The sequence below is a fragment of the Chelonia mydas genome, chromosome 2, assembly GCF_015237465.2.
Source record: "Chelonia mydas isolate rCheMyd1 chromosome 2, rCheMyd1.pri.v2, whole genome shotgun sequence".
Classification (NCBI taxonomy): Eukaryota; Metazoa; Chordata; order Testudines; family Cheloniidae; genus Chelonia; species Chelonia mydas.
In genome coordinates, this window is record NC_057850.1 from 172,862,093 (window position 1) to 172,889,313 (window position 27,221).

General features: G+C 44.0%; 1 long non-coding RNA gene and 1 gene segment (V, D, J or C); one reads left to right on the forward strand and one right to left on the reverse strand.

Annotated features, from left to right (window-relative positions):
• Positions 1-20,966, reverse strand: part of LOC122464647 — a 49,870-nt gene extending 28,904 nt beyond the window's left edge. Inside the window, exon 1 of the long non-coding RNA XR_006288865.1 lies at positions 20,840-20,966. This is a non-coding gene — a long non-coding RNA (uncharacterized LOC122464647). The remainder of the gene's footprint in view (positions 1-20,839) is intronic.
• On the forward strand, positions 20,714-21,275 carry LOC122464643. The segment is given in 2 exon segments: positions 20,714-20,781; positions 20,893-21,275. Coding segments are annotated over 2 exon segments (414 nt in total).
• Positions 21,276-27,221: the final 5,946 nt, after the last annotated feature.

Here is a 27,221-nt window from a genome sequence, read left to right on the forward strand (position 1 = left end):
GAAAATTGCTTTTTTAGTGAGCCACTCCCAGTCCCTATTCAAGCACAAATTGATGGTGTTAAGTTTGCAAATGAAGTGTAGTTCTGCAGTTTCTCTTCAAAGTCTGTTTTTGAAGTTTTTTTTGTTGAAGAACGGCTACTTTTAAATCTGTTATTAAGTGACCAGGGAGATTGAAGTGTTCTCCCGCTGGCTTTGTCTGTTACCATTCCTGACGTCTGATTTGTGTCCATTTATCCTTTTACATAGAGACTGTCCAGTTTGGCCAATGTACATGGCAGAGGGGCATTTCTGGCACATACTGGCATATATCACATTAGTAGATGTGCAGGTGAATGAGTCTCTGATGGTATGGCTGGTGTGGTTGGGTCCTATGATGGTGTCAATAGAGTAGATATGAGGGTTCTAGGGGTGTGTCTGTGTAGACTTGTTCCTGTGCTGTAGCAGGGAGTTTCTTGAGCAGATGGTGTAGTTTCTTTTGGTACTCCTCAGTGGGATGGGAGGACAGTGCCCTGTGGAATGTGGTGTTGGAGAGTTGCCTGGCAGCCTCCTGTTCATAATCCGATCTTTTCATGATGATTACAGCACCTCCTTTGTCAGGCCCTTTGATTATAATGTCAGAGAGTTGTTTCTGAGGCTATGGATGGCATTGTGTTCTGTACAGCTAAGATTATAGGGCAAGTGATGCTGTTTGTTCACAATTCCAGCCTGTGCACATCTGTGGAAGCACTCTATGTAGAAGTCCAATCTGTCATTTCAACGGTCAGGAGGAGTCCACGCAGAATTCTCCTTCTTGTAGTGTTGGTAGAAGGGTTCCTGTAGGTCAGTGCTCTCTTCAGTGGTGTGTTGAAAATATTCCTTGTGTCGGAAACGGCAAAAGTAGGCTTCCAGATCACCGCAGAACTGCATCATATGCGTGGGTGTGGTGGGGCAGAAAGAGAGTCCCCGAGATAGGACAGACTCTTCTGCCGGGTTAAGTGTGTGGTTGGATAGATTAACAATATTGTTGGGTGAGTTAAGGGTACCACTGTTGTAGCCCCCTGCGGCATGCAGGCGTTTAGATAGTTTACTGTCCTTTATGCTCAGTACAGAAGTAAAGTGTGCATTGTAAATGGCTTGTCTTGTTTTTGTAAAGTCCAGCCAAGTGGAAATTTGTGTGGAAGGTTGGTTTTGTATGAGAGTCTCTAGTTTTGAGAGCTCATTCTTGATCTTCTCCTGTTTGCTGTACAGGATGCTGATCAGGTGGTTCCTCAGTTTCTTTGAGAGTGTGTGGCACAATCTCTCACCATAGTCAGTGTAGTATGTGGATTGCAATGGATTTTTTTACCTTCAGATGTTTTACCCACAAAAGCTTATGCCCAAATATATCTGTTAGTCTTTAAGGTGCCACCTGACTCCTTGTTATATACAAATTGTTCCAGCCCCGGGGGTGATTGCTAGAACTTGCCATGCCCAGAAATATCCCTGACTGTCTTGATGCTTAAGACTTTTTTTATAGAGGAGAAAAATCAATAACCAGGAACGTGGAAAAAGTCAGACAAACATTACCAGGCTTCTGAAGTAGGGTGCAGAAACTTGCTGACAATGGAACTGCCTCCACACATCCCACAACCCCCCAGACATTGTGCCACGCATGCACAACACCAAGATGCCTTTGTCACCAGGAGATATTGGGATATATTATAATGCAGTCTTCCTGCCATAGCGCTGTATTACTAGTATTGGAATAACTGTACTACAGTGTGACAGCTATAGAAAGAAGAATATATGGAAATATGTACTTAAGCTTGCTAAACCAGTAGTCCCAGATCAGATTCCCTCCCACCATCAATGCAACAGTTGCTAGAATAAATCAAGAGTTGCACATTTAAATTCCCCCCCGCCCCACGCTTGGATCACACATGGTGTGGAGGTTGGAGGATGGGGGACCAGGGAACTGGCATGGCTTCCACCCACAACTGAAGCTAAGACCACCCTATAGCACATCAATATCCTCCATAACAATAGTTTTATTGCTTGTAACCCAAAAATCTCTCCCACTTCTGCTGTAATTTCCCTCATAGTAACAAAGGTGGCAGCAATGGCCAATTCCCAGCTGCAGCTCTAGCTCCACAGGTGTTTCCTCTCCAGCGCATTCCCTGGGCCCAAACAGATCCTCAGAGCATGGACTTAGGACATTCCCCAGCCCAACTGGCCACAGAGTCTGTCCCAGGATCTAGTCCAGGTCTGGGCTCTTTTCCTGCTCCTCTGCCACCAGAGAACCCTGTGGTGCTGTCCTCATCCCCTCTGCACTAGTCTAGAACTCACACTGTCCCAGCTCAAAAAGCCTGTCATGCAAGAAGGGGGGGGGATCCATACTCAGGGTGGTGGTGAACACCCAGTTAATCTCCTTGGAGTAAGGGCAGGCAGATGAGCCACTGCCAGATTTTTGCCTGGCATCCTTTGCCTTGTGATAGGCACCCTGAAGGATTTTGATTCACTCTCAACATTGGAGAGCCATCTACCGGATCCCCTCCTCTGCTAGCCTCTTCGAGATGCTCTTGCATGGATGCTGGTTTCAGATGCACCTCCCAAAATCACAGCAGAGAGCAACGAGCTTTGACCAGCTAGGACATGCTGGGACAGCATCTTCCCAAGCTGTTCGACTGAGCTGAGCAGGGCAGAGGTGGAGCAGGTTAGATGAAATGAGGTGTTAAATGCTGACTGGGTATATAAGCCAGTAGAGGCGAATGGGAAGTTAGTAGTGTAGGTAGAAGGCCAGAAAATACAGCCCCAGGGAATTGTGAGATGGCATTGAAGGGGTATCAAAACCTGAGCTCCACAACCTGGGATTCAGCTGCATCCCCACTGAAAAGTGGGCAGCTTTGGTCCTACCTTAGAGCAAAACCCAGGCTTTAAAACTACACTCCCAGCCAGGCAAGCAAGCCCAGGTTCAAAACACATATAAGCCTGGGCTTGTGTGAGGAGGAGAGAGGGGTTTTGGCTAAAACCAGGGTAAGAGCCAAGGTAAATCTAGAGTGACAACACACCCTGAAAGACATAAATCTGCAGGCAGCCACAGGCACCTTTCTACAGCAGCGTTCCCGTACTTGCTTCCACCAGTGGAACTGATCCAGGGGTAGAAACTGAGAGAAATTTTAGGGAAAAAAGTCTAGTGTAGACAGATGAGGCTAACTGACATTTGGAAAATGTCCCGGGCAGAGCCAAGTGGAAGTTCCATTCCATCATTTAATGAAAAGTAAGAAATCCATGACCACTGAAATTGTCACAATGCTACTCACTGTGGCTTTGGCACTCCCTGGCAGCAAGCAGGGATACATTTCAGATCCTTCTACTCCCAAAGCCCAGCCCCCTCCACTTGGGCTGAAGAAGAGTTTTCTTTAGCTGCGAGCAGGACTGGGTTTATGCCACATAGCTGAGGATTTGGGATACCATCCTTGTTCTTTGCACATATACACTAATCAGGGTATCACAGTATCTATCAAGGGCTTTTAAGAACATTTGGAGGAATACAGAGAAGGAAAATCCTGACTCTCATACCACAGTCTGGTGGCCCAGTAGCACCAGTCAATAATTTGTGCAAGTGCAATCAAGCAGAATTAAAGGTCAAGTGGATCAGGCTGTTTAAATACAGAAACTGTTATCCAGTCCCTGTGCAGTTTTTTTGTAACTCATTAGCAGATAAAGGAGTTTCTTGGAGGAAAGCAATTGTGCATTTGGAGTTTCATAAGAGAGAGTATAAGGATTTGAGGGTGGGTCTTAGGGGCTTATTCCTTCACTCGCTTACCTCCCTGGTCCTTCTCACATGAACAGAGAGCTAAAATACCCGAAGTCCAAAGGTGCAAACAATTCTATGTCTATTGGGGTGAACTCCCAGCAAGCAATGATTCCAATTTCCTTCCTTAGTGTCCCCCTTCCCAACTCTGACACCACAGAGCCTTGCCTGTGTCCCTGTTCCCATTCCCCCTCAGCAAAACATGATTCCAATTCCCCCACCCCATTCCCTCTTCCCATTCCCCCCTTCTTCCTGATTGACTGCAGACTATATAGTAAAACTTGAGCTCTACTTAGCTATACCTTAACCAATCATTTTACTGAAGGTTAACTAACCAATCCTAACATATTGTAACAAGATTATCTTACCAATTATATCCCACCACCTTAATTGGTTTATACCCAACAAAATTAATTATACAGCTGACAGAAACAATCACAGAACCAGACAGAGATTATACAGACAAACAAGAGGGAAATGGGGACTACAGTGAAAGAACAACAAAGAAATGAGGATTTCACATTCCAGCTATTGATAAGTGAGTTCTTGCCAGACAGGATGTTATCATTACAGAGTTACAGAGCGTCACACAAAACAACAGTCGAATGACTTTATGACAGATCTTCAGCCCAATCCAGGAACCCTGTAGCAAGCCACTACAGACAGCCTGTACCTCCCAATTAGCATTCATCCTTAATTCACCCACCAAATCCTACCCAGATAAGCATAATTCTAAATTAGGCCTGGCCCACCTTCCAGATGAAACTGGATGCACTAATTGCTGTCTGGCAGGGGCTCAGGTTAACTCTTTCTTTGCCAGTGTGCAGTATACACACCATCACATATGCTATTTAATATCTCATAGGTATGTGCTTATATTATATCTTTAAAATGAAACCTTGTGGCAACATTTTACCTACACATTTGAAGCAAAATTACATACCAGTAATTAAGTGTACAAATGGCCTTTTTGGAAGACAGGATAAGGTCTGTTATTAATGTACACGAGCACGTGTCATATCTCAGTAGAGGGCAGCAATAGCACACAGTTGCACTGACAAATGGCCGGTGTGCAGCCCAGTGACTATGTGTACGCCTGAGAGAAGACGCAGACTCAGATTTGTAATGGGAGGGAGCGTGCTCCTGCCCAGCCAGCATGGACATCGGTGCTGGCCCAAGTGAGCAACTGAGCACAGATTTAGGCACCGCTAGGAGCAATGAAGCGTGCTCATAACCACATTACATGCTCTCCTAATATGCCTGTGTTCAGGGGCATGCACAAGTGGGGGCAAGCAGGGGCATACCCCTCCCCCCCAGTATTCATCTAAAAAATATGCTCTTCTGCTCTAGCTCTGGCCCTAGCCTTGGCCACTACTCCAGCCCTGGCGGCTGACCACCGTTCACTGCCCCAGCCCTGGTTTATGCACTGCTCCAGCCCCCGCCCTGGACCCAACTGGGCCCCTGCTCCAGTCCCCGCCCACTGTTCCAACGTGCCCATCCAAAAGCGGTCAAATTTAAATTCCTGTGCATGCCCCTGCTTCCTGTGCCTGTAAAACAAACCAAAAATCAAGCCCCTTACAGATGGAAATCAGATGGGATTCTATGCAAACAACTACACAAGTTTTACTGTACTTGCCTTCACTTCTGCTTTAGTATATGTGGCTGCATTATCTGGAGGACACAATCCTTGATTTGCAAACATTTTTACCCCTCCAGTTGGTTTATGAAAACAGATGAGACTTCAGCCCCCTCCCCCCTCCTGGGATTTTCGCTTCTGACCACCTGACTATATACATAGTTTGACTCTTCTGAAAACTTACCCCACACATCTGCAGGCAGGAGAGCTATCATTGGAGAAGGCTTAAACAACCCATTTCCTCTCCCCAGCTGCACCTCTCTCCAACTGAGGGGTTATTTCATAGTCATCTGTTTCAAGTTCAACCCAACCAGTGAGAATGTTACTGCTGCAGGTTCTTATTGTGACTTCAACATGGTCTTGTAAGTCATTTTTCCATTCTGTTCTTTCCCACATGTACACATTCCTTCAGCTACCAGACACTTTCCAAATTCCTTTGACTTCAGGTTTATAATATCATTTCTCCTTTTTTCTTTCTAGATGGATATATGCAAATAACTCTGATACAAACTTCATTGTCCGTCACCATAGCGGAAACTAGAAGTTCATATATGTGGTGTAAAATTTCTGGCAAAAGTTTTAATTTTAACAGTGCTTATATACACTGGTATCGACAGAGCCCTGGGGCAGCTCCAAAGAGGATTCTGTATATTGGATCAGGATCAGCTATTATGGATGAAGGCTTTGATAGCAAAAAGTTTGAAGCTGAGAAAATTGGTTTTACATCCACCTCTAATCTCAGAGTACACCAACTAACCCGAGAGGATGCTGCTACCTATTATTGTGCCGTCTGGGATCGCACAGTACTAGAAAGCAATAGACAGCCTGTACAAAAACCCAGTCTGCACTCTGAGCCAAGTGTATGAAACCAGACACATCCCTTGTCCTTCCTCTCATCTTGGAACCAGCTGCAGAAACTCCTGACTGGTTTCTGCAATATGACAGGAAGAACAGCAGCACAGAATTGCAGTTTTGAAATACATTTTGTAACAAATCAATCAGATTAGAGCAGGTCAAATTTGTTTTGACAGATAGTTTATTCCCCCTCAAAATTGCAATTTCAGTTTGACCAAAACTATTTGCAAATTTGGGTTGAATTTACCAATAGTTTCGCTGAAAAAAAATGATTTTTTTTGAAGTTCAAATTTCAACATTTTCAAAATGAAACATTTGACTTTTCATTTTGAAACATTTTGTATTGAAATTTAGTCAGACTTATTTTAAAAAAAAACACATAAAAGGTACAACCCTCCCCAAAATAAAACATAATGAAACACAACACAAACAAAAAATGTTTTGGTGAGAACAAAATGTTTCATTCAATCTGAAATGAAAATATTTCAGTTTTTCATTTTGGGGAGAATAATCAAAATAGGTTTTATTTTGGGTTGAGCCAAAACAAATTTTGGAGGGGATTTTTCAGACACTTACACACATGCTTAACTTTAAGCATCTGGATAGTCAACCATCTCTGGAGAGCAGACAGTCACCTATGACAGCAAAACATTGTATACGTATAACTGTTTGTGCAAATGAGTGTTGGCTGGTAGAACGGCATATTTGTTTATAAAAGCCCTAGACTGAGGCTACACTAGAGGCACTATGTAAGTGCAGATGCTCTGATGCACCTGCGCCGCTAGAGTGCGTCTGGTGAAGACGCTCTGTGCCGAAGGGAGAGAGCTCTCCTCTTGGCATAATTACTCCACCTCTGCAAGAGGCGAAAGCGATGTCGGACGTAGAGCATTTCCTGCTGACCTAGCGCTGGTGTGGACAGCATTTAGGTTGCTGTAACTTGCGTCGCTCGGGGGGTGGCTTTTTCTAACTTACGTCGCTCGGGGTGTGTTTGACTTAAGCGGTAGTGTAGACCTGCCCCCAGGCTTGACAATATTCACCCCAAAACAGTGAAAGTAAAACTAGGTTGCATGTGGGTGATATGAAATATATGCTTGCCTCTTCCTGGTATTATGATAGAGTCTTTACTTACATGATCACTTGCTATTTTTGATTAGGATCCCTACCTCATTCAGTGAATCAGTAGTTATTCAGAATTTCTCTTTATCCTCTACATCCATTATGTGGCCTGAAGCCTTATTTAATGCAGACCATCCAAACATGGGCATTTCTATGGTGCGGTGACTGTACTATCTGGGTACTTAAACATTAATGAATTTCTTTTCACAACAGCCCTGTGAGATTAAATGGTGTTATTAACCCCATCTTACGCTGGTGAACTGAGGCACAGAAGGACTGTGGCCAAAATTGTCAAAAGTGTCCACTAATTTTGGGTGCTCAACCTGAGACATCTACTGCCTGATTTTCCACTGTACTTCACATTTTCATAGCACTTGATATGTTCAAAGCACTGCTCCAGCCAACTTTAGTTGCAGTCATGAGCGCTCAGAACTTCTGCAAATCAGGTCCCAGGAGGCCACCCAGAAACGGAGACGCACATAATGTGTGTCCAGCTGTGAATATTTTGCTTTAAGTGACTTGCCCAGCATCACACAGGAACTCTAAGGCACAGGAAGGGATAGAATCCAATTATCCCTGTTGACACCCAACTGCCTTTATCATGAGACCAGCCTTCCCTTTCCTGCAACCCCCTCCCTCATCCACCAGACACCTTCCAAATTCTGCAGCAAATGAGTCCAGGATCCTACATACAACAGCCTCCTCCAGTACACAACCCTGATTCAACCCCAGAGCACCAGCCACCCTGTGCACAAAATGAAACAGGAGTCCAGCAGAAGAAAAAGTGTGTGATCATGTAATTAAAGACTGTATCGTAACACATATACATAAGGGGACCAAATTAAGGTTGCCTGGGCAACATTAAGTCTGGCATTTGCTAACTTCTGAGTGCTTGATTTTGCAACCTTAATAGTCTATTAAAGTAGTCTTTTTTTATACAGTGTCCTAATTTAAAAAACAGAAACAAAAATAGAGGTTCCATTCATAGACCTCTGTCACTTCTACTAACAGAGTAACTGGTATCACTACTAGGCTGTTATCCTCTATGTGGATCAGGCACTAAAGGGGGATGATATACACGTTACAGGTATTTGCTGAAAGAAGAGAAATACTGAAACTCAGGATTCCTGGGTTTAATTCTCGGAACTCCAAGGACAGATTAGGGCCTTTGGTTTCCACTATAATAATAAAATTATTATTTTCATGATTTAGGGCCTACAGGCCCCAACTGAAAGAGAGGGGTCCCGGGTCCCACTGTACTAGATGCTGTAGAACACAATGAGGGATGGTCCCTGCCTCAAAGAGGTTATAGTCTAAATAGACAAGACATAAAAAGAAACGATAATCTCCTGTCCTCCAGCTGTAAAAAGGGAAGTATGGGCCAGATTTTCAACAAGAGCTGAGCACTTCTCCCTCCAGCAGAAATCGACAGAACCAGTGGGTACTCTGCACCTTTGAAAATCAGGCTCTTGGTAATTTGCATGTGGTCATGCATGGCATTTGTGGCGTTGCTGTGAATTGAGTTCAGACCTCCTGTATCCTATTTCAGTGCCTTAACCACAGAGCATTGGGAGAGTGGGAAAGTGCACTACAATTCGCTATATGGATCTTCCCTTTCCTGGAAGGAGAATGCACTAAGGCTGAAATTCTCAGCGGTATTTAGTCTCTTAACTTCCATTGAAATCATCCTAATCACTGCATTAGGATCTGGACCTAAGAACCTAAAATGGTTAGTGGTTCGCTCTCTCTCTCTCACACACACACATTCTCCCCCTCTTCCCTCCACCCCCAACCCAACAGGAAACCAGCCAGTACAGTAAGAACAGCAGCAATACTCTCATTTCTTGCTTTCTTCAGTCAGGACTGGGTAACAGTATTTTTCTTTTGACCAAATTGAGCACCATTAATGTTGATAACTCTCCTTCTGGAAAAGGTGCAGCAAGTTAAGGAGACATGGTGGGATGTCTGGAAGCCCTCTTTCCTTACTTCTTCCCTGGTAAGCTTACCGGACACATTAGCTGTAGTTAGTGATTTTATTCTGTATTTATTGTTAACAAAAAAACCCGACATGGGCCTGAATCTCGAGTCCAATGTAACAACTCGATGCTGGTGCAATCCCAATAAAGCCAATGGCATTGCACTGAAATAAAACTGGTGTACTGAAATGGGGAAATCACAATCCTGGATGACAGATTAATCCTGGATGCTCACAGATACAGGGTCTGATTCTTCACTGCCCTGTACCTTGTGTAATTGTTCACACCATCTTTACCCACGTGTAAACAGAAATTGATTGTTCATTCACACTAGAGATAGAGGCTTTACCCATTTCCCCCTCATAATTATAGAGACATAAATGGCTATACAAGGTGCAAGGCAATGGATAATCAGACCCATGTACCTTCCTCAAGAACTTACAGGTGGTAAGGCCATGTACATGTTACTGCTCTTTGAAGAGGGAAATGTCTAAGTGCTATCTCCTCATGGCTGCTTTCTCTCTTTTTGCCTTCCAGCTGTTCTGTGGGCCATTCACCTGGAGCAGGAGCAGATCTCTCTCACAAAGCAGCCACTTCAAGGCAATTCTGCCAAATTTACTTGCAAGGTGTTTGGTGGATCAGACTCTACCTACATCCACTGGTACCGAGCCCCAGCTGGAGAGGTCCCACACAGCCTGCTGTACCTCACTCTCTCTGGGTCAGAGTTAAAGTGAGAGGCAGCCTTCTCTGGTGAGAAATTCTCAGTCTGTGGGAGACAAAGCATCGCTAACTTGTTGGTGCACAAGCTGGAAGAGACATATTTACACACAGGCTTAACTTTGAGCACCTGGATAGTCAACCATCTCTGGAGAGCAGACAATCACCTATGGCAGCAAAGCATTGTATACGTATAACTGTTTGTGCAAATGAGTGTTGGCTGGTAGAACGGCATATTTGTTTATAAAAACCCTAGACTGAGGCTAAGATCTCTGAGGCCTAGTCTACACTAGAAGCACTACATCAGCGCAGATGCTCTGATGCACCTGCGCCGCTAGAGTGCGTCTGGTGAAGATGCTCTGTGCCGATGGGAGAGAACTCTCCTGTTGGCATAATTACTCCACCTCTGCGAGAGGCTAAAGTGATGTCGGTGGTAGAGCATATCCTGCTGACATAGTGCTGGTGTGGACAGCATTTATGTTGCTGTAACTTGCGTCGCTCAGAAGGGTGGCTTTTTCACACCCTAAGTGACATAAGTTAGATTGACTTAAGCGGTAGTGTAGACCTGCTCCCGGTATTTGGACTCCATCTTCCCAAATGTACAGATCTTTAATACAGGTTTCAGAGTGGTAGCCATATGTCACGGCAAACCTGGCAATACCCAGAAGTCACCTACTCCAGCACAGGCCCAACAAAGAAAGTAACAGAACGCCACTAGCCGTCACCTTCTGACCCCAACTTAAACCTCTCCAGCGCATCATCAAGGATCTACAACCTATCCTGAAAGACGATCCCTCACTCTCACAGATCTTGGGAGACAGGCCAGTCCTTGCTTGCAGACAGCCCCCCCAACCTGAAGCAAATATTCACCAGCAACCACACACCACACAACAAAAACACTAACCCAGGAACCTATCCTTGCAACAAAGCCCGTTGCCAACTCTGTCCACATATCTATTCAAGGGACACCATCATAGGACCTAATCACATCAGCCACACCATAAGAGGCTCCTTCACCTGCACATCTACCAATGTGATATATGCCATCATGTGCGAACAATGCCCCTCTGCCATGTATATTGGCCAAACTGGACAATCTCTACGCAAAAGAATAAATGGACACAAATCAGACATCAAGAATTATAACATTAAAAAACCAGTCAGAGAACTCTTCAACCTCCCTGGTCACTCAATTTCAGACCTAAAAGCTGCAATTCTCCAACAACAAAACTTCAAAAACAGACTCCAACGAGAAACTGCAGAATTGGAATTAATTTGCAAACTGGACACCATTAAATTAGGCTTGAATAAAGATTCGGAGGGGATGGGTCATTACATAAAATAAAAACTATTTCCCCATGCTAATTTCCCCACCTCCCACTGTTACTCAGATCTTCTTGTCAATTGTTTGAAATGGGCCATCCTGATTATCACTACAAAAGGTTTTTTTTTCCTCCTGCTGATAATAGCCCACCTGAATAAATTGGTCTCATTACAGTTGGTATGCAATACCCATTTTTTCACGTACTCTGTGTATATCTATCTTCCTACTATATATACTATATTCCCCTTGTGTAAGAACTACCCCGGGTGGCTAAGCACCAGCATGGCAGCTCTGTGCTGTCACTACCACCTCCCCCTCTGTAAACTTGAGGGGACTCTGAGTTAAAACAGGATGAAAAATTCCTGAGTGAATTCTCCCTTGGAATTGGGGCTTATTCCAAAGCTCATTGAAATCAATTGAACAACTTCCCATTGACTTCCAAGGACTTGGCATCAGACCCTTAGTGATCTATTTTCATCACTGCTTGGAAAAAAAAAAGTTCTATTAGTTGCCTTTCTAATGCTGAGAGCATTATTCCTTGATCAAATCTGCTCATGTTTATGTTGAAAAAAACAAACAAAGGAGTCCAGAGAACCTCTGTATCTGTAACTATTGTTATAAAAATCTCACACTCTTTTTGAAAAAGCTCTAAACAAGGGAGCAGTCAGAGAAGAGTTGTAGGATAGCATGGGGGAAACCAGGGCAGTTTAGGAGATGTTCCTACCTTAAAGTCCAGCCTTATTAACTTTTATAGAGGGAAAACACAAATCTATATTGCTTTGAAATAGCTCATCATCACTGGACATTTCTCACCTTCAGATCTGCCTATCAGTCACCTCCTCTGCTCAAGTGACTCCTCCCTTCTTCTGAGATCACATATTCATAGTCCTTTGTTTTTCAGCAGCAGGTTCATCATAACCTAGTGAGAATGTTACTATTGCAGCTTTTTCTTGTTGCTTCAGTAGTTTGCTCTTGTAAGTTGCTTTTTTCCACCCTAGGCTTCTACATGCAGGCACACTACTGAGCAATAATCGGAGATCCTCCATGTTCATTCAATTTCAAATGAACTGGTATTTGTCTCTTTTCTCTGTAGATGGAGAGGCCCAAGTCCTGGTACAATCTCAACTATCCATCACCAAAGCAGAAGATAAAACTACACAAATTGACTGTCATGTTTCTGGCATAACCCTTAGCAGTGCTCATATACACTGGTATCGACGGAGACCTGATGCAGCTCTGAAAAGGATTCTCTATTTTATATCAGGAAACCCAGTCTTGGACCAGGATTCTGAGAAGGGAAAGTTTGAGGCAGAGAAGCAGCTCTCCGAGTCGATCTGTGTTCTGACAGTAAAGAAAACAACCAAGAATGATTCAGCTACCTATTACTGTGCCACTTGGGATCACACAGCATCAAAAAACCATTCACATTCTGTAGAAAAACCTACTTTGTATTCTCAACAACAGTCTTTCAAATGTATGAAACCACAGCTACCTCCTAATCCTGTTTCTCATGATGGAACCAGATGCAGAAACACCTTACTGGTTTCTGCAACGAGAGATAAAAAGCTAACAGAACTGTTGCTCTCACAAGTTTTGCAAACAATAAGATCCCACCTGTCTGCCAAACAAACAATAAGACCACGTAGTTGCACAGGACAGCTACATATTCCAGAGCACACAAAACTAGACTAGCAATGTTACAACACATTTTGACATTAGCAGAGCAGAAACAGGAAAAAGATTTGAGCTCTTTATTTAGTGAAGAGCTTGTTAGCCCAGGAGATGCCTGCTTATAGAACCACTAAATTGAGTTCTAAAGAACAGTTTCATATTTAGTATGCGATACCAGTTTGTTAGATGAGATGTAATATAAAAGTTACACTCTCCTGGAGCAGATATTTCTATCTAGCCATACATGTGAATGCAATTTATGAGAAAATAGATGATCAAAGTCCCAGCCCCACAGAGCTGATCCCCTAAACTGAGAGGAGTTACTAGAGAAATGTGGATTAATGCTTGGATGGATAATGAACGAAGGAAAACAAAGACTGCAGTGATGTGACATGCATCTGGACACATCTTCAGACTTACGCGCTTTTAAAAAAAAATTAGTTACTTAATTTCGACTCTCTGACATACGGTCAGGCACTCTCTCTCTCACACACACCCACGCCCTCACACACACACACACACAGCCCCCAAGAGGCATTAGGAGCACCAAGAGGAATTAGGTTTTGAAGGCTCCCAGGAAGAGTGCATTTTGACAGAAATCTGAAGGAGGGGAGATGGTAAAAGCATGACAGACTGGATCAGGGTATAACGGTATAAATGTAAATTAGTAGTGCTATAGTGTAGAACGTTAAAAGCAATTGTCGTATGCTTTAATTAACTGGAGGCTGTGCAGGTGTGTGCATGTGCATACACACTACCCTCTAGTAAATGGTTCCAGATTTGCTCAACTATGTGACATAGGCCCTATACAGATAAATGAATTCCTTTGTGTGGGATTATGCTGCTTTATTCTGTGTTTAACAGAGAAATGAATTGTCTGTTTATAATAAAGGCTTTTGAAATATACAGAACATCACCTTTTTGGTGGCTTTTTGATCACTAAAAGAGAGCTAAACAGAGTTCTTCTTCAGTTCAAGTAGATGGAGTTCTCTGCATTGGATTAGTCCCCAGTGCAAGTCAACAACAACTAATAATGAAAAATTAATGAAGTTGCTTGTAAATTAAGAGTTGGGGTGAAATTAAGGATTTGTCTACACTGACAACGCTGCTGTAGCACTTAGTGAAGACACTATCTACGTTAACAAGAAAGCTTCTTCTGTCAGCATAGATACTCCACCTCTCTGAGAGCTGGTAGCTAAGTCAATGGGAGAAGCGCCCCCCAACACCATACCAGCATAATGCTGTCTGTACCAGGAGTTAGGTCAGCATAACTGTTGCTCAGGGTTGTGGATTTTCTACACCTGAGTGATGTAGTTATAGTAACATAAGTTTGTACTGTAGGCCAGGGCTCAGTGTACATGAGCAGGCCATCCTATTTCAGTGGAGGACATTAGCATACAGTTATGTTAGCTCTGTTATGGGTAGTGAGATGTAAAACGGCCACACTATCACAATTAAGTAGTGAGAAACACTGAAGAATTTAAGACTCAAAAATGCACTACAGCTCAATTCTGCCAGATGCTCAGTGTCACCGAAAACATTGTGAACACCATCAACTTCCACCAGCATCCATGGGATCTGAGGGCATGCCGTCTCTCTCTCCCTTTCTCCCAGGGAAAGCAATGAGTGAATGACTTAAAGACAACAACAGTTTTAATTGCACCATCAACAGTGCTTCCTTCTCCTCACTCTTTTTCCAAACTTCCCACTCTGGTCCACCACCTGCCTATCCAGTTCTCCAACAAATGAAATCATGCTTTCTTCCATACTGTCACATAGAATAGCCCTGACTGGTCTCATATGGAACATCACTTCCTTCTCTTCTGCAAGATTTCTATCCCACAGGGCGTACAAGAAATATGCTAACAAACAATGACTGAGCTTGGGGATGAGTGAGGAGAAAACAAAAACCAGTGTATTTGTGCATAAACAAGGACATGGGGAAAAAACATTATTAGTTTTTACTTTTCACTTTCCCCACAAGCTTGGAAGGTCACTCCTTTTTTTAGACTGTCAGCAGTCTGAGGCAGAACTTTGCCTCTTTGTTTTCACCCCAGGCCCCAGATCCTGCGTAGTACCTCAGGGTGTAATAAACAACAGTAATAATCATCAACACAGATCCTTCATTATTCATAAAAGGATCATGAAATACACCCGAAGAATCTGTTTCATGCGAGTGCTACGGTTGACACTCACCAAAGGTCAAAGTCGTCATACTGAGCAACAGTAACTCTACGACATCTTGAACTAAGTCTTCTACAGCCAGTACCACTTAACTGGAGGTTACCTAAATGGGTCACTTCTTCACCCCACCTACATGTCTCTCTCCATTCAAGATCACTATTTACATTCCTTGACTGGAGTCTAACAAGAGCAGCAAAAACGTTGCTGCTGAAGACTTGTGTTCTGGCTATGGTCTGCTCCTGTGTGTTGCACACGCGGCTCTCCACATTCGTAGGCCCATGACAGCAGCAGCTGGAGAGCCTTCACATGATGTCAGTTTTATGTTGATATTTTTTCATTGTTTCTCCACAGATGGCTCCTCACGAGTGCATCTGACCCAACCTCAACTGTCCATCACCAGAGAAGAAAGTAACGCCACACGAATTGACTGCCGTGTTTCTGTATCTGGGGATTTTGACAAGGCTCCTATTCACTGGTATAGACAGAGACCTGGTGCAGGTCCAGAGCGGATTCTGTTCATCTCAACGCAATCTGTCTTTGACAGAGATTCAGGGTATGTCTTCACTACCTGCCAGATCAGCGGGCAGCGATCAATCCAGCGGGGACCGATTTATCATGTCTAGTCTAGACACTTCAGAGCATGGTTTTGCATCTCTGCCCATCCTGGCTAATAGCCATTGATGGACCAATCCTCCATGAACTTATCTAGTTCTTTTTTGAGCTCTGTTATAGTCTTAGACTTCACAACATCCTCTGGCAAAGAGTTCCACAGGTTGACTTCCTTTTGTTTATTTTAAACCTGCTGCGTATTAATTTCATTTTGTGACCCCTAGTTCTTTTGTTATGAGAAGGAGTAAATAACACTTCCTTATTTACTTTCTCCACACCAGTCATGATCTTTAGACCTCTATCATATCCCACCTTAGTTGTCTCTTTTCCAAGCTGAAAAGTCCCAGTCTTATTAATTGCTCCTCATATGGAAGCCGTTTTATATCCCTAATCATTTTTGTTGCCCTTTTCTGTACCTTTTCCAATTCCAATATATCTTTTTTCAGATGGGGTAACCATATCTGCAAACAATATTCAAGATGTGGGCGTACAATGGATTTCTATGGAGGCAATATGATATTTTCTGTCTTATTATCTATCCCTTTCCTAATGATTCCCAACATTTGTTAGCTTTTTTGACTGCCCCTGCACACTGAGTGGATGTTTTCAGAGAACGATCCACAATGACGCCAAGATCTCTTTCTCGAGTGGTAACAGCTCATTTAGAGCCCATCATTTTATATGTATAGTTGGGATTGTGTTTTCCAATGTGCATTACTTCGCATTTATCAACATTGAATTTCATCTCATTTTGTTGCTCAGTCATCCAGTTTTGTGAGATCCCTTTGTAACTCTTCACAGTCAGCTTTGGACTTTACTATTTTGAATACTTTTGCATCATTGTGCAAATTTTGCCACCTCACTGTTTACCTCTTTTTCCAGATCATTTATGAATATCGTGAACAGTACTGGCCCCAGTACAGAACCCTGAGAGACACCATTATTTACCTCTCTCCATTCTGAAAACTAAATATTCCTACCCTTTGTTTCCTATCTTTTAACCAATTACCGATCCATGAGTGCACTTTACTCTTATCCAATGACTGCGTACTTTGCTTAAGAGACTTTAGTGAAGGACTTTTTCAAAGGCTTTCTGAAAATCTAAATACACAATATCCACTGGATCACCCTTGTCCACATGCTTGTTGACCCCCCCCCCAAAGAATTCTAGTAGATTGTAAAGGGAAATCCTGCCTCACCAAAAACCGCCTTGACTCTTTCCCCAACAAATCATGTTCATCTATGTGTCTGATAATTTTGTTCTTTACTATAGTTTCAACCAGTTTGCCTGGTACTGACCTGTAATGGCCAGGATCACCTATGAAGCCTTCTAAAAAAAATTGGTGTCACACTCGCTATCCTCCAGTTATCTGGTACAGAAGTGGATTGAAATGATAGGTTACATACCACAGTTAAATATAAAATTGCAGAACTACTGAGCTCCTTCAGAACTCTTCAGTGAAGACCATCTGTTCCTGGTGACTTATTACTTGTTTAGTTCATCAATTTGTTCCAAAACCTCCTCAATCTGGGACAGTTCCTCAGGTTTGTCACCCAAAAAGAATAGCTCAGGTTGGGGAATCTCCCTCACATCCTCAACCAAGACTGATGCAAAGAATTCATGTAGTTTCTCCACAATGGCCTTATCTTCCTTGAGTGCTACTTTAGCACCTCGATTGTCCAGTGGCCCCACCGGTTGTTTAGCAGGCTTCCTGTTTCTGAAGTACTTAGAGATTTTTGCTGTTACTTTGAGTCTTTGGCTGGCTGTTCTTCAAACTCTTTTTTGGCCTTCCTAATTATATTTTTACTCTTCACTTGCCAGAGTTTATACTCCTTTCTATTTTCCTCAATACGATTTAACTTCCACTTTTTAAAGGATGATTTTTTTTCCCTCTAACTGCTTCCTTTACTTTGTTGTTTAGTCATGGTGGCACTTTTTTGGTCCCATTAATAGTTTTTTAATTTGGGGTATTCATTTAAATTGAGCTTCTATTATGGTGTTCTAACAAACTTTCCATGCAGCTTTGCAGGGATTTCACTTTTGACACTGTACCTTTTAATTTCTGTTCAACTAAACTTCCTCGTTTTTGTGTAGTACCCCTTCCTGAAATTAAATGCTACCTGGGTGGGCTACTTTGGTGTTTCTCCCTGCACAGGGATGTTAAATTTCATTTTGTTATGATCACTATTACCAAGCAGTCCAGGTATTTTCACCTTTTGGACCAGATCCTGTGCTCCACTTAGGACTAAATCAAGAATTGCCTCTCCTCTTGTGGGTTCCAGGACTAGCTGCTCCAAGAAGCAGTCATTTAAGGTGTCAAGAAACTATTTCTGCATCCCATCCTGAGGTGACATGTACCCAGTCAATAGGGAGATAGCTGAAATCCCCCATTAATTATTATTATTATTTGTATAGCCTCTCTAATCTCCCTGAGCATTTCACAGTCACTATCACCATCCTGGTCAGGTGGTCAGTAGAATATCCCTACTTATATATCCTTATTATTCAAGCATGGAATTACTCTCCATAGAGGTTCTATGGTACAGTTTGGTTCATTTAAGATTTTTACTTCATTTGATTCTACACTTTCTTTCACATATACAGGAAGCAAATGAAAGTAAATTTGGAGCATTGGACCCAGTGCACAGGTGCAGGAAAATATTTCCCCAGTACCTGGGGCTCATCCTCCATAGTATCCTGCTCAGGTACAGAGCCTCATCTTAGTGCCTAGAGATCCCAGTTAGGGCGTGACCCAATGCTCACTGAGATCCACATGTGCCTTTCCATTGACTTCAGTGGGCTCTGGATCAAACCACAAGTCACCAAACAGCACTGCAAACCAGCCTGGCTGCTTAACACCACATTTTGATATTACTCCAATGGAAACAGGAGTACGTTTATTTAGGCTGCTTTTCTGCTGTTTAATTAGCCCCTGTTCACTTAATAAAAAAAACAGAGTTCTGTTCTGAAGAACCAACCTTTCTTTAGTCTCTGATGCCAGTTCAGCAGAAAACACATGGTGTGACAGCAGGTTACACTCTGAAATTATACAGAATAATATCAGTTCTAGCAATCTTAGCATGAATGTTCAGGGAACGTCACAGAATAAGAGTCTCTGCCCCAATGGTTTATAGTCTAAGCTGAGTCGTTAGAGCAATGAGGATCAATGGAGTCAGATTCTTCAGAATCTGCGTGTGATTGCAGCTACTTGAAAAAAGGGCAGAGGTGGAAACATAGCTTATTCAATAAAGCTAGAAAGGCACAAGAAAACTAATGGAGCTACAATCTAAAAAAGACATCATGGATTGGATTAGCTCTGATCACAAGGAAACAAAGAAGTGTTTAAGAACAAATGAGGTTACTCGTAAATTAATTCAACAAGAACATCTTAGTGTTGAATTGGCCCTTTTTCAGAACTAGGACAACACTGACTGCAAATATACAAGAGCAGGTCCATCCTATCTCAGTAGAGGGCATTAGCACACAGATATATTAGCCACTTTACAAGACTCAATTCATGTTACAGAGGGAAAGTATCACATGAAGTGGGAAGCGATATTCCACTACTTCACATCTGGGGAAACTCAGCGAGAACAGGATCCTGGGAAGTGCTTAATATCTTCAGAAGGGTTTGAGTGCTCTGCTGTCCCAATTTTATAGGGACAGTCCTGATATTCAGGGCTTTGTCTTATATAGGCGACTATTACCCCCCACCTGCCCTGATTTTTCACACTTGCTATCTGGTCACCCTAACTGGCAACAGCACCACTCAACACAGCACCTCCCACATTCAACAGGGAAAGAAAATAACCCCCAAGACAATTAGTCTTCACTGTGCCATCAACATGGCTCTACCTATCCCTTCAACTTTGTATTAGTTGCAGTCATAGCTAGGAACCCCCAATCACAGATTTGGTCCATACTGCACAAACAAGGAAAAAGACTGCATCCCTGAGCACAAACATCTTGGTATTTTCTTCCATCACTTATGTGTGGAATGCACACGTACACATGCGCCTAAACCAGTAGCCTCTTCTCCTTCAAATCCCCCCCAAGACCCACTCCCGCTGCAAATCCTACAAGAAATCTGCCAGGAAATGACAACTCTGGCTGAGGAGGGAAGAGGGAAACGGTATATTTGAACATTAAGTACCAAATTCTCTGCTGGTGCAAATGGTTGAAGCCCCATTAAAATCAATGGAGCTGTTGATACCAGCAGAGAAACTGGCTTTTAACACTGCATATCTAGTATATTTGTTAGTGTTTCTATTTCTCCAACCCAGTGAGAGTGTTTACACTGCAACTGGTAGAGACTCCCAGCTCTGGGTAGACAGACTCGTGCTACTGGGCCAGTGTTCTAAAAATAGCAGCATGGATTTTATGACTCCACTGGAGACTCAGGCTAGCCCCCGAGCTCAGACCAAACCCTGCTATTTTTAGTGTGCAAATTCCAGCCCCGCTACCACACCCAGCTGCAGTGCAGACATCCCCATTTAGATGGAAGATCTTTGGGACAGTCACTCCATATATTTCTATGTATAGTACCTCACACAATGGGGGCACCATCCGCATAGAGGCTCCTGGGAACCATTGTAATGAAAAAGAGCAAGAAAGAAAGAAAGACTTCTGTAATACAATTGACGCTGGTCTAAAGATAGCTGAAGAATTTTCTTCTTGCCAGATAATGCTCTGACAAATGTAAAGTCTGGTGAGTTTCAGCCATAACTCTATCTTATTTTAAATTAACATATGCAGCCAACAAAACGCATTGCATGTTAACTAAATGAGTCACTTCCGGTCCCCAAATGTACCTCTCCTTCCACCCCAGCACAACAGTCACATTTCTCATAGATGAAGATCCACGCAAAACCTGTAAAATGTTGCTGCTCCAGGTTGTTATTCTGGCTTTGGTTTTGTCTTGTACGTTTCTTTTTTTACCCTTTTCTACACAGTTGTACATTACTGAGTCACAACTCACCATGCTCCAGATTCATGTTAATTTCATGTTTTCTTTTCTTGCCCTCCTTCTAGATGGATGTGCACAAATACGTCTGAGACAAGCTCGGTTGTCCGTTACCAGGGCAGAAAATAAAACTTCACGTATAGACTGTGAGGCTTCTGGCATTCAGAACTTCAGGAGTGCTGTTATACACTGGTATCGACAGAGACCTGGTGAAGCTCCAGAGCGGATTCTGTACATCTCATCTGAAAAACCTGTCTTTGACAAAGACACCAGTAAAAAGAAGTTTGATTGTGAAAAGAAGCCTGACCAGCCCATCTCTACCCTAGTAGTAAATGCAATAACTCCTAATGACAGAGCTATTTATTATTGCACTTATTGGGATGGCACAGTGTTAGAAAGCCATAGACAGCCTGTACAAAAACCTCACTCTGTGTTCTGAGCCACAGACTTTCAAAAGTGTATAAAAATTACAGCTGCCTCCTGGCTTCAGCTCAGAGGCAAGATTAAGGAGTAGACACTCCGTTCTGTTTTCTCTCTGCTAGATATAAGACCAACACATACAGCTGATGTTTTTAAGTATGGCAGGTATTGATTTAAAAGCGTGTAGTAAAACCAAACTTTTATAGGTACAATGCAGCATGTGACTGACCATGTCCTGCAGATAATTATAGTACAAGTCAGATATCTAGTTCCTCCTCCTTTTGTGGTTAATAATCTTTGGAAAGTCATTCCTATCAAATCCATCCTTGAATGTAGTTTTATATGCTTGCTACCATTTGTTGGGCCTCTTACCAATGTTGGTTTCAACACGATTACTGGCAGGGACAACCTTTGGAGGATGCTAGTTTGCTGGAGTCCAATGATTAGAAGAGAAAGAAAATTTTCCAGGCCTTTGGCGGAAGATCAGTTTATCAACAAGAAGACATTTTGTCCATGGTGGCCTGAACAGCACATCAGATGAACGGAGAGAGCTAAACTACAGAGCTGGAAGATTTCCCTGCCAGTAATATCACTCACTGTCTTGATTTTCTCCTCTATGAAAAATTCTTTAGCATCACTAGCCAGAAATGGGAAAAAATTCTAACAAACATTATCAGGATTCTGAACTAGGATGCAGAAACCTGATAACAATGAAACTGCCTCCATGTTCCCACCCCCCAGACTTTGTGCCTTGCACGGACAACATAAGTATGCCATTGTCACTAAGGGACTTCCACGTGGTACAGCCACTGGGATTTATAATGCAGTCTTCATGCCACAGTGCTGTAATACTAGGATTAGAATAACTGTATTACAGTGTGACAGCTATAGAAAGAGAAGAACATGTACTTAAGCTTCCTAAACCTGTAGTCTGAGATCTGATTCCCTCCCACCATCAGTGCAACAGTTGCTAGAATAAATCAAGAGTTGCACATTTAAATTTTTCTCCCTGCTTGGAATCCCTTGGATCACATATGGTGGGGAGGTTGGAGGAAGGGGGACCAGGGAACTGGCATGGCTTCCATCTGCAACTGAAGCTAAGGCCACCCTATAGCACATCAATATCCTCTATAACAATAGTTTCATTGCTTGTAATCCAGAAATCTCTCCCATTTATGCTGTAATTTCCCCCCATAGTGACAACAAAGGTGGCAGCAGTGGCCACTTCCCAGCTGCAGCTCTGGCTCCACTGGTATTTCCTCTCCAGCGCATTCCCTGGGCCCAAACAAGGACCTAGGACATTCCCCAGTGCAGTTGGCCACAGAGACTGTTTCAGGGTCTAGTCCATGTCTGGGCTCTGTTCCTGCTCCTCTGCCACCAGAGAACCCTGTGGTGCTGTCCTCATCCCCTCTGCACCAGTCTAGAACTCACACTGTCCCAGCTCAAAAAGCCTGTCATGCAAGAAGGGAGGGATCCATACTCAGGGTGGTGGCAAGCACTGTTAGTAGACAAATGAGCTTCTTGGAGGAAAGCTATTGTGCCTTTGGGGTTTTATAAGAGTGTGTAATGATTTGAGGGTGGGTTTGAGTTGGTTAGGATAATACTGAGAGATGAAAGTAATTCATTGTACATTAACCACCTTATCCAGGAGGGACAGATTCCCTTATCAGCGCTAAACCTACCTGCACAATCCCCTCCCTAGCAACCCTGGTCAGTTCTTTACCCCGTCTCCAGAACACCCCTCCAAACACCCCACAAAAAGTTCACATTGGCGCTTCAGCCTAGAGGCTCGGGGAGTACAGTGACCCTTTAGATCAGAGGTTCCTGAAGGTGGCCCACAATACAGTCCAAGGTGGTCCACTGGCAGGAGTGGAGATTGGGGGGCAGGTAAGGGTGTTGCCTCCCCCAAACTGCATCTTTCCATTCCCCTTCCAACCTTGGCCCTTCAATGCAGCTCTAGGTCTCACAGCCCTGCCCATTTGTCCTACCTGCTAGAATCTGTGTGGAGAGTGTGTGTCGCGGGGAGGGTCTGGAAGAGAGGAATATTTTGGGGAGGAGGGTGCTGAGGTCAGGGGAGCAGCAGAGGCACAACTGGAAGGTTTCCTCCTCCTTTCCTCAGCATCTGGTTGCAGACAGACAATGTGGGGGGGTGGCAACTTGCTAAGTTTGCAGTAGGGAATATCCAGGACCTCCCCCTGTGCACTGTGCTGTCCCCTCCATCTTAGTGGCCAGCAGTGGGGTGTGGGTGTGCTGTTTTTCAGGGGGGAGGGTCAGAGGCCCCCTCCCCAGGGCACTGACCTGTCCTATTCTCCCCTCCCATCTCTGCTGTCCATGATAGGAGCCACATTCCCCCCATTGCAGGCTGTGCACAGTGCCCTCCCCAGTCATCCATCCCTCCCCAGGGTGGAGCATGAAGCTGCAAGGGGGAGCGCTCTCAGCCTGTCCCCAGCAGCTGGGCTTGCTCAGCTGTTTTGCCAACTTAGGCTCCCCTGCCAAACCCAGAGTTCCCCTGCCCCATTCCCCGCAAACCTGGGGTTCCCCACCACACACCCCAACTGCCCATCCACAAGGTGGCTGCCCCACCCCTTCCGTAACATCCTTAACTCTACACATGCCACAACCCAGCTTATCCCACCCACTCCATCTCACCATGAGCCATCTGTCAGTACCTTCCCTCTTCAACCAAACTGGTCTCTGTGTCGCTCACCTCACCCCTCTACCCCAGGCCCAGGCTGGGGGTTCTCTGGGGCTGAACCCCTGCTCTGACTGGGGTAACAGGTTCAGTCTCCTTTCTCTGCCTCCCCTGCCCCCCATCTCTTCACAGCTGGATCAAGCACTCTCCTGCCTGCTGCAGGAGAACTGTGCCCTGTGGGCTGAGGTGGTAGTCCCAGAGCCGAGGGGAATGTGCTGCGCCTGCCACCAGTGATGGACAACACCAAGGAACCTCAGCAACCCCACCTCCCAGTCAGTGCTTTTGGCCTTGGCTCTTCAAGGGAAGGGATGCTGAGCATAAATGGGGTATACTGCCTTTTGGGAGGACGGGTGGCATCTGCCCTCAGGCTGCAGGGTGGACAGGCCAGGAGTCATAGGGGAGAGGAAAGATGGCTCCCTGTGGGTACATAGAATTTATATACATGTAATAATTAAAGTTAATACTGTTCCTCAAGAAGCGTTAATAGTGGGCCACCCTGCCCATTGCAGCGGCACATATCAGCCACAGGGAAAAAAGTTTGGGAACCCCAATGTTAGAAGACCTGTCTGTACACTGCTTCTTGTGTGGTACTGATGGCTCAATACAGCCTCAGATGGAGCCTCAGCTGAACCTTTTGGGGGACATGAGGTCTCCTTAGAGTGGGATTTATTAGGCCATCTACCCCTCTTCTCTTTCTCCTTCCGGAGAGCCTAGGGTTTCCAAGCCTCTGAAGGTGCTGCTGCCATGGAGGCAGGCTGGGATGTTGAGGCTGGTGTCTGGGGCTGAGGGAAGCAGACTCCACTGGGGCTAGCAAACACTCCATTAGAAGAAGCATCAATCTAGCCGCTGCCTTTCTCCAACCTGCCTTTAAATCCCATACAGACCTTACACTTAGATAGGACATGGGTGTCTCGGAGGCAGCAAAGACAGCTTGAATGCCCATCACTACAGGGAGGAGATCTCTGGTAGGGCTTAAAGCCTGTGCTGTTATAACCCAGCGAGTGTTAGTGGACATAAGGGGCACACACCCCACCCCTCTAAATACAACTGGTCAGCAGCATTTAAAATAAGCCAGAATCTCCTCAGTTTGTCAAGAAGCCAACATTTTAAATGACTGAAAGGGAAGAACAAGTGAGAAACACACACCCACACACAATGGAAGGTTTTCTGTGATTAAAGGGGATGCAGTTCCAATGAATGCAAATTCTACAAAGCTGAAGTCATTTTGGAAGGAAATAATACTGTAGGTTTGGATTCTCAGCATGAGAAATCCTGGTGAAACAAAGTTCCCAAGCAGTTCTAACAGCACCCATGAAAGGGTTAACAGGTAGAAATGCACATAGTTTCAGTCCATCCAGAAACACCAAGAACTAGCGATTCAGTGAACTACAGAGGGGTTTGGAGGCCATGGAAAGTGGAACCTTCAGAGGTTGGAGAGAGCCGTATTGCCCAGGTGGAAATTAATAATTCTGTCACAGAGGAGTGAGGCTCTGGGGGCTGATGACGTAGTTAGAGCTGTGGCACCAGCTCTGCTCCCCCAGCCCCTGAAGTACATTGAGTTTGCCTGAAAAATAGTAATAATGCTGAAGACCTGCTGTTCCTTCAAAGCAGAGCTGTGAACCCTGAATAATATGACAGCCTTGCCTTCACAGCTCACAGGAGCATTGACTACAGAAGATGATGATCAGCAATTCCACACGCAAGAGGACCCACTTCATCACTTTGTACCATTCTGGTGGCATAGCTGGCCCTGAGGATTCCCCTTGTGTAAGAACTACCCCGGGTGGCAAAGCACCAGCATGGCAGTTCTGTGCTGTAACCACCACCTCCCCCTCCACTTTGGCTGATGGGGAAGCTCATGGGAGAAAGTAGGCATGGCAGGAGCATCCTGGGCCCAGCAATCCCCAGCAGCTGGAAGACGCCTGGGGGCCATGGAACAGTGGGTCAAATTCTGCTCAACATTACATCATTTTCTTGAACATGTGCTGTGATGAAGGGCAGAGTCTGGCCTAGAGAATGTCAGCTACAGGAATATCACTGTTGGACGTATAGTAGAATCACCAGCTCATTAGAATTATGCCAAATTCTGACACCAGTTACATACAGGCAATGCCAGAGCCAGCCGTGATCTTGCACTTCTGTAAATGCAATTAGCATATGGCTGATAGTGGTCTTTGCATATTTCACAATAGGATCTCCTCTATCCAGCACTTTCCCAACACTGGAATTACAAACTTCATTCTTCGTGTTCTTTCCTGGCATGAACTGGGAACTAAAAATCACCTCATCTATGTGTTGTTGTTTTTTTATAATCACTGAAGAAAGAGTGATTGATACAAAAAAACATCAAAGAAGATTGTCAGCTACAGTTTGAGAAACCACCATTCTTCATATTTCAGTACTAGCCTATTCAAATGGATTCCCTAGAGTTTTACTCCTTTCTCGCCACAAGGGGGTACCAGAAGCCTGAATTTGTATTTAGCTAACCTGAGCTGCTATTTTGTTCAGTCTTCGAGCAGGAATTGGGTGCAATATTTATTATCATGGAGGAAGGGGTCATCTATGCAGATAGACAGAGCAAATTAAGATAAATGATAGAAGCAAAATCAGTGTTGCACTTACAGTAATTGGCTTTTGAGACCTGCCGGCAAAAATAAAGGAGATTATTCAATGCATAGCATCACACGTAATAGCAAACCACCTTGGGAAACACATATGCATATTAAAACATATACCAGAAATCAAACCATACTCGCTCCCCTTATCTATTCTGCAATGAATAGCTACCGGCATACAATAAAAATCTAATCCTTCCAAGCCTATCTATATTGTAATGCGGCTGTCTCAGGGGTGAAATGTAATGAGCCTACACAACAGCTTGGAGAGGAAGCGAGGATTACACCATATCCAACTGAAACTCCAGGGGGAAGTTTAGGTGAGAGGAATGGAAGTACTCAAATTGGAAGTTGACAAGGATACTGGGGCCCACATCTTCCAGGTTTATGGGTGTCTAACACAAATTTAAATTAATGGGAGTTAGGCACAGAAATACTTTCAGCATTGGGCATAGGCTCCTACTCTTACAAAAGGTTCCATGGGATCTTTAATGATGGGAAGTTAATATGACCTTTGTCTTACATTTCATTAAAAAAAAAAAAAAGGAAGCATGTGAGCAGGCAGTGATGTTCCCAAGAAGGGATAATTTCGTGTTTTATTTCCAATGACAGCACCTCCTGCCTGTTGCGATGGAGGGATCTGGTGTGGAGTTTTTGAGAGTCAGTCATG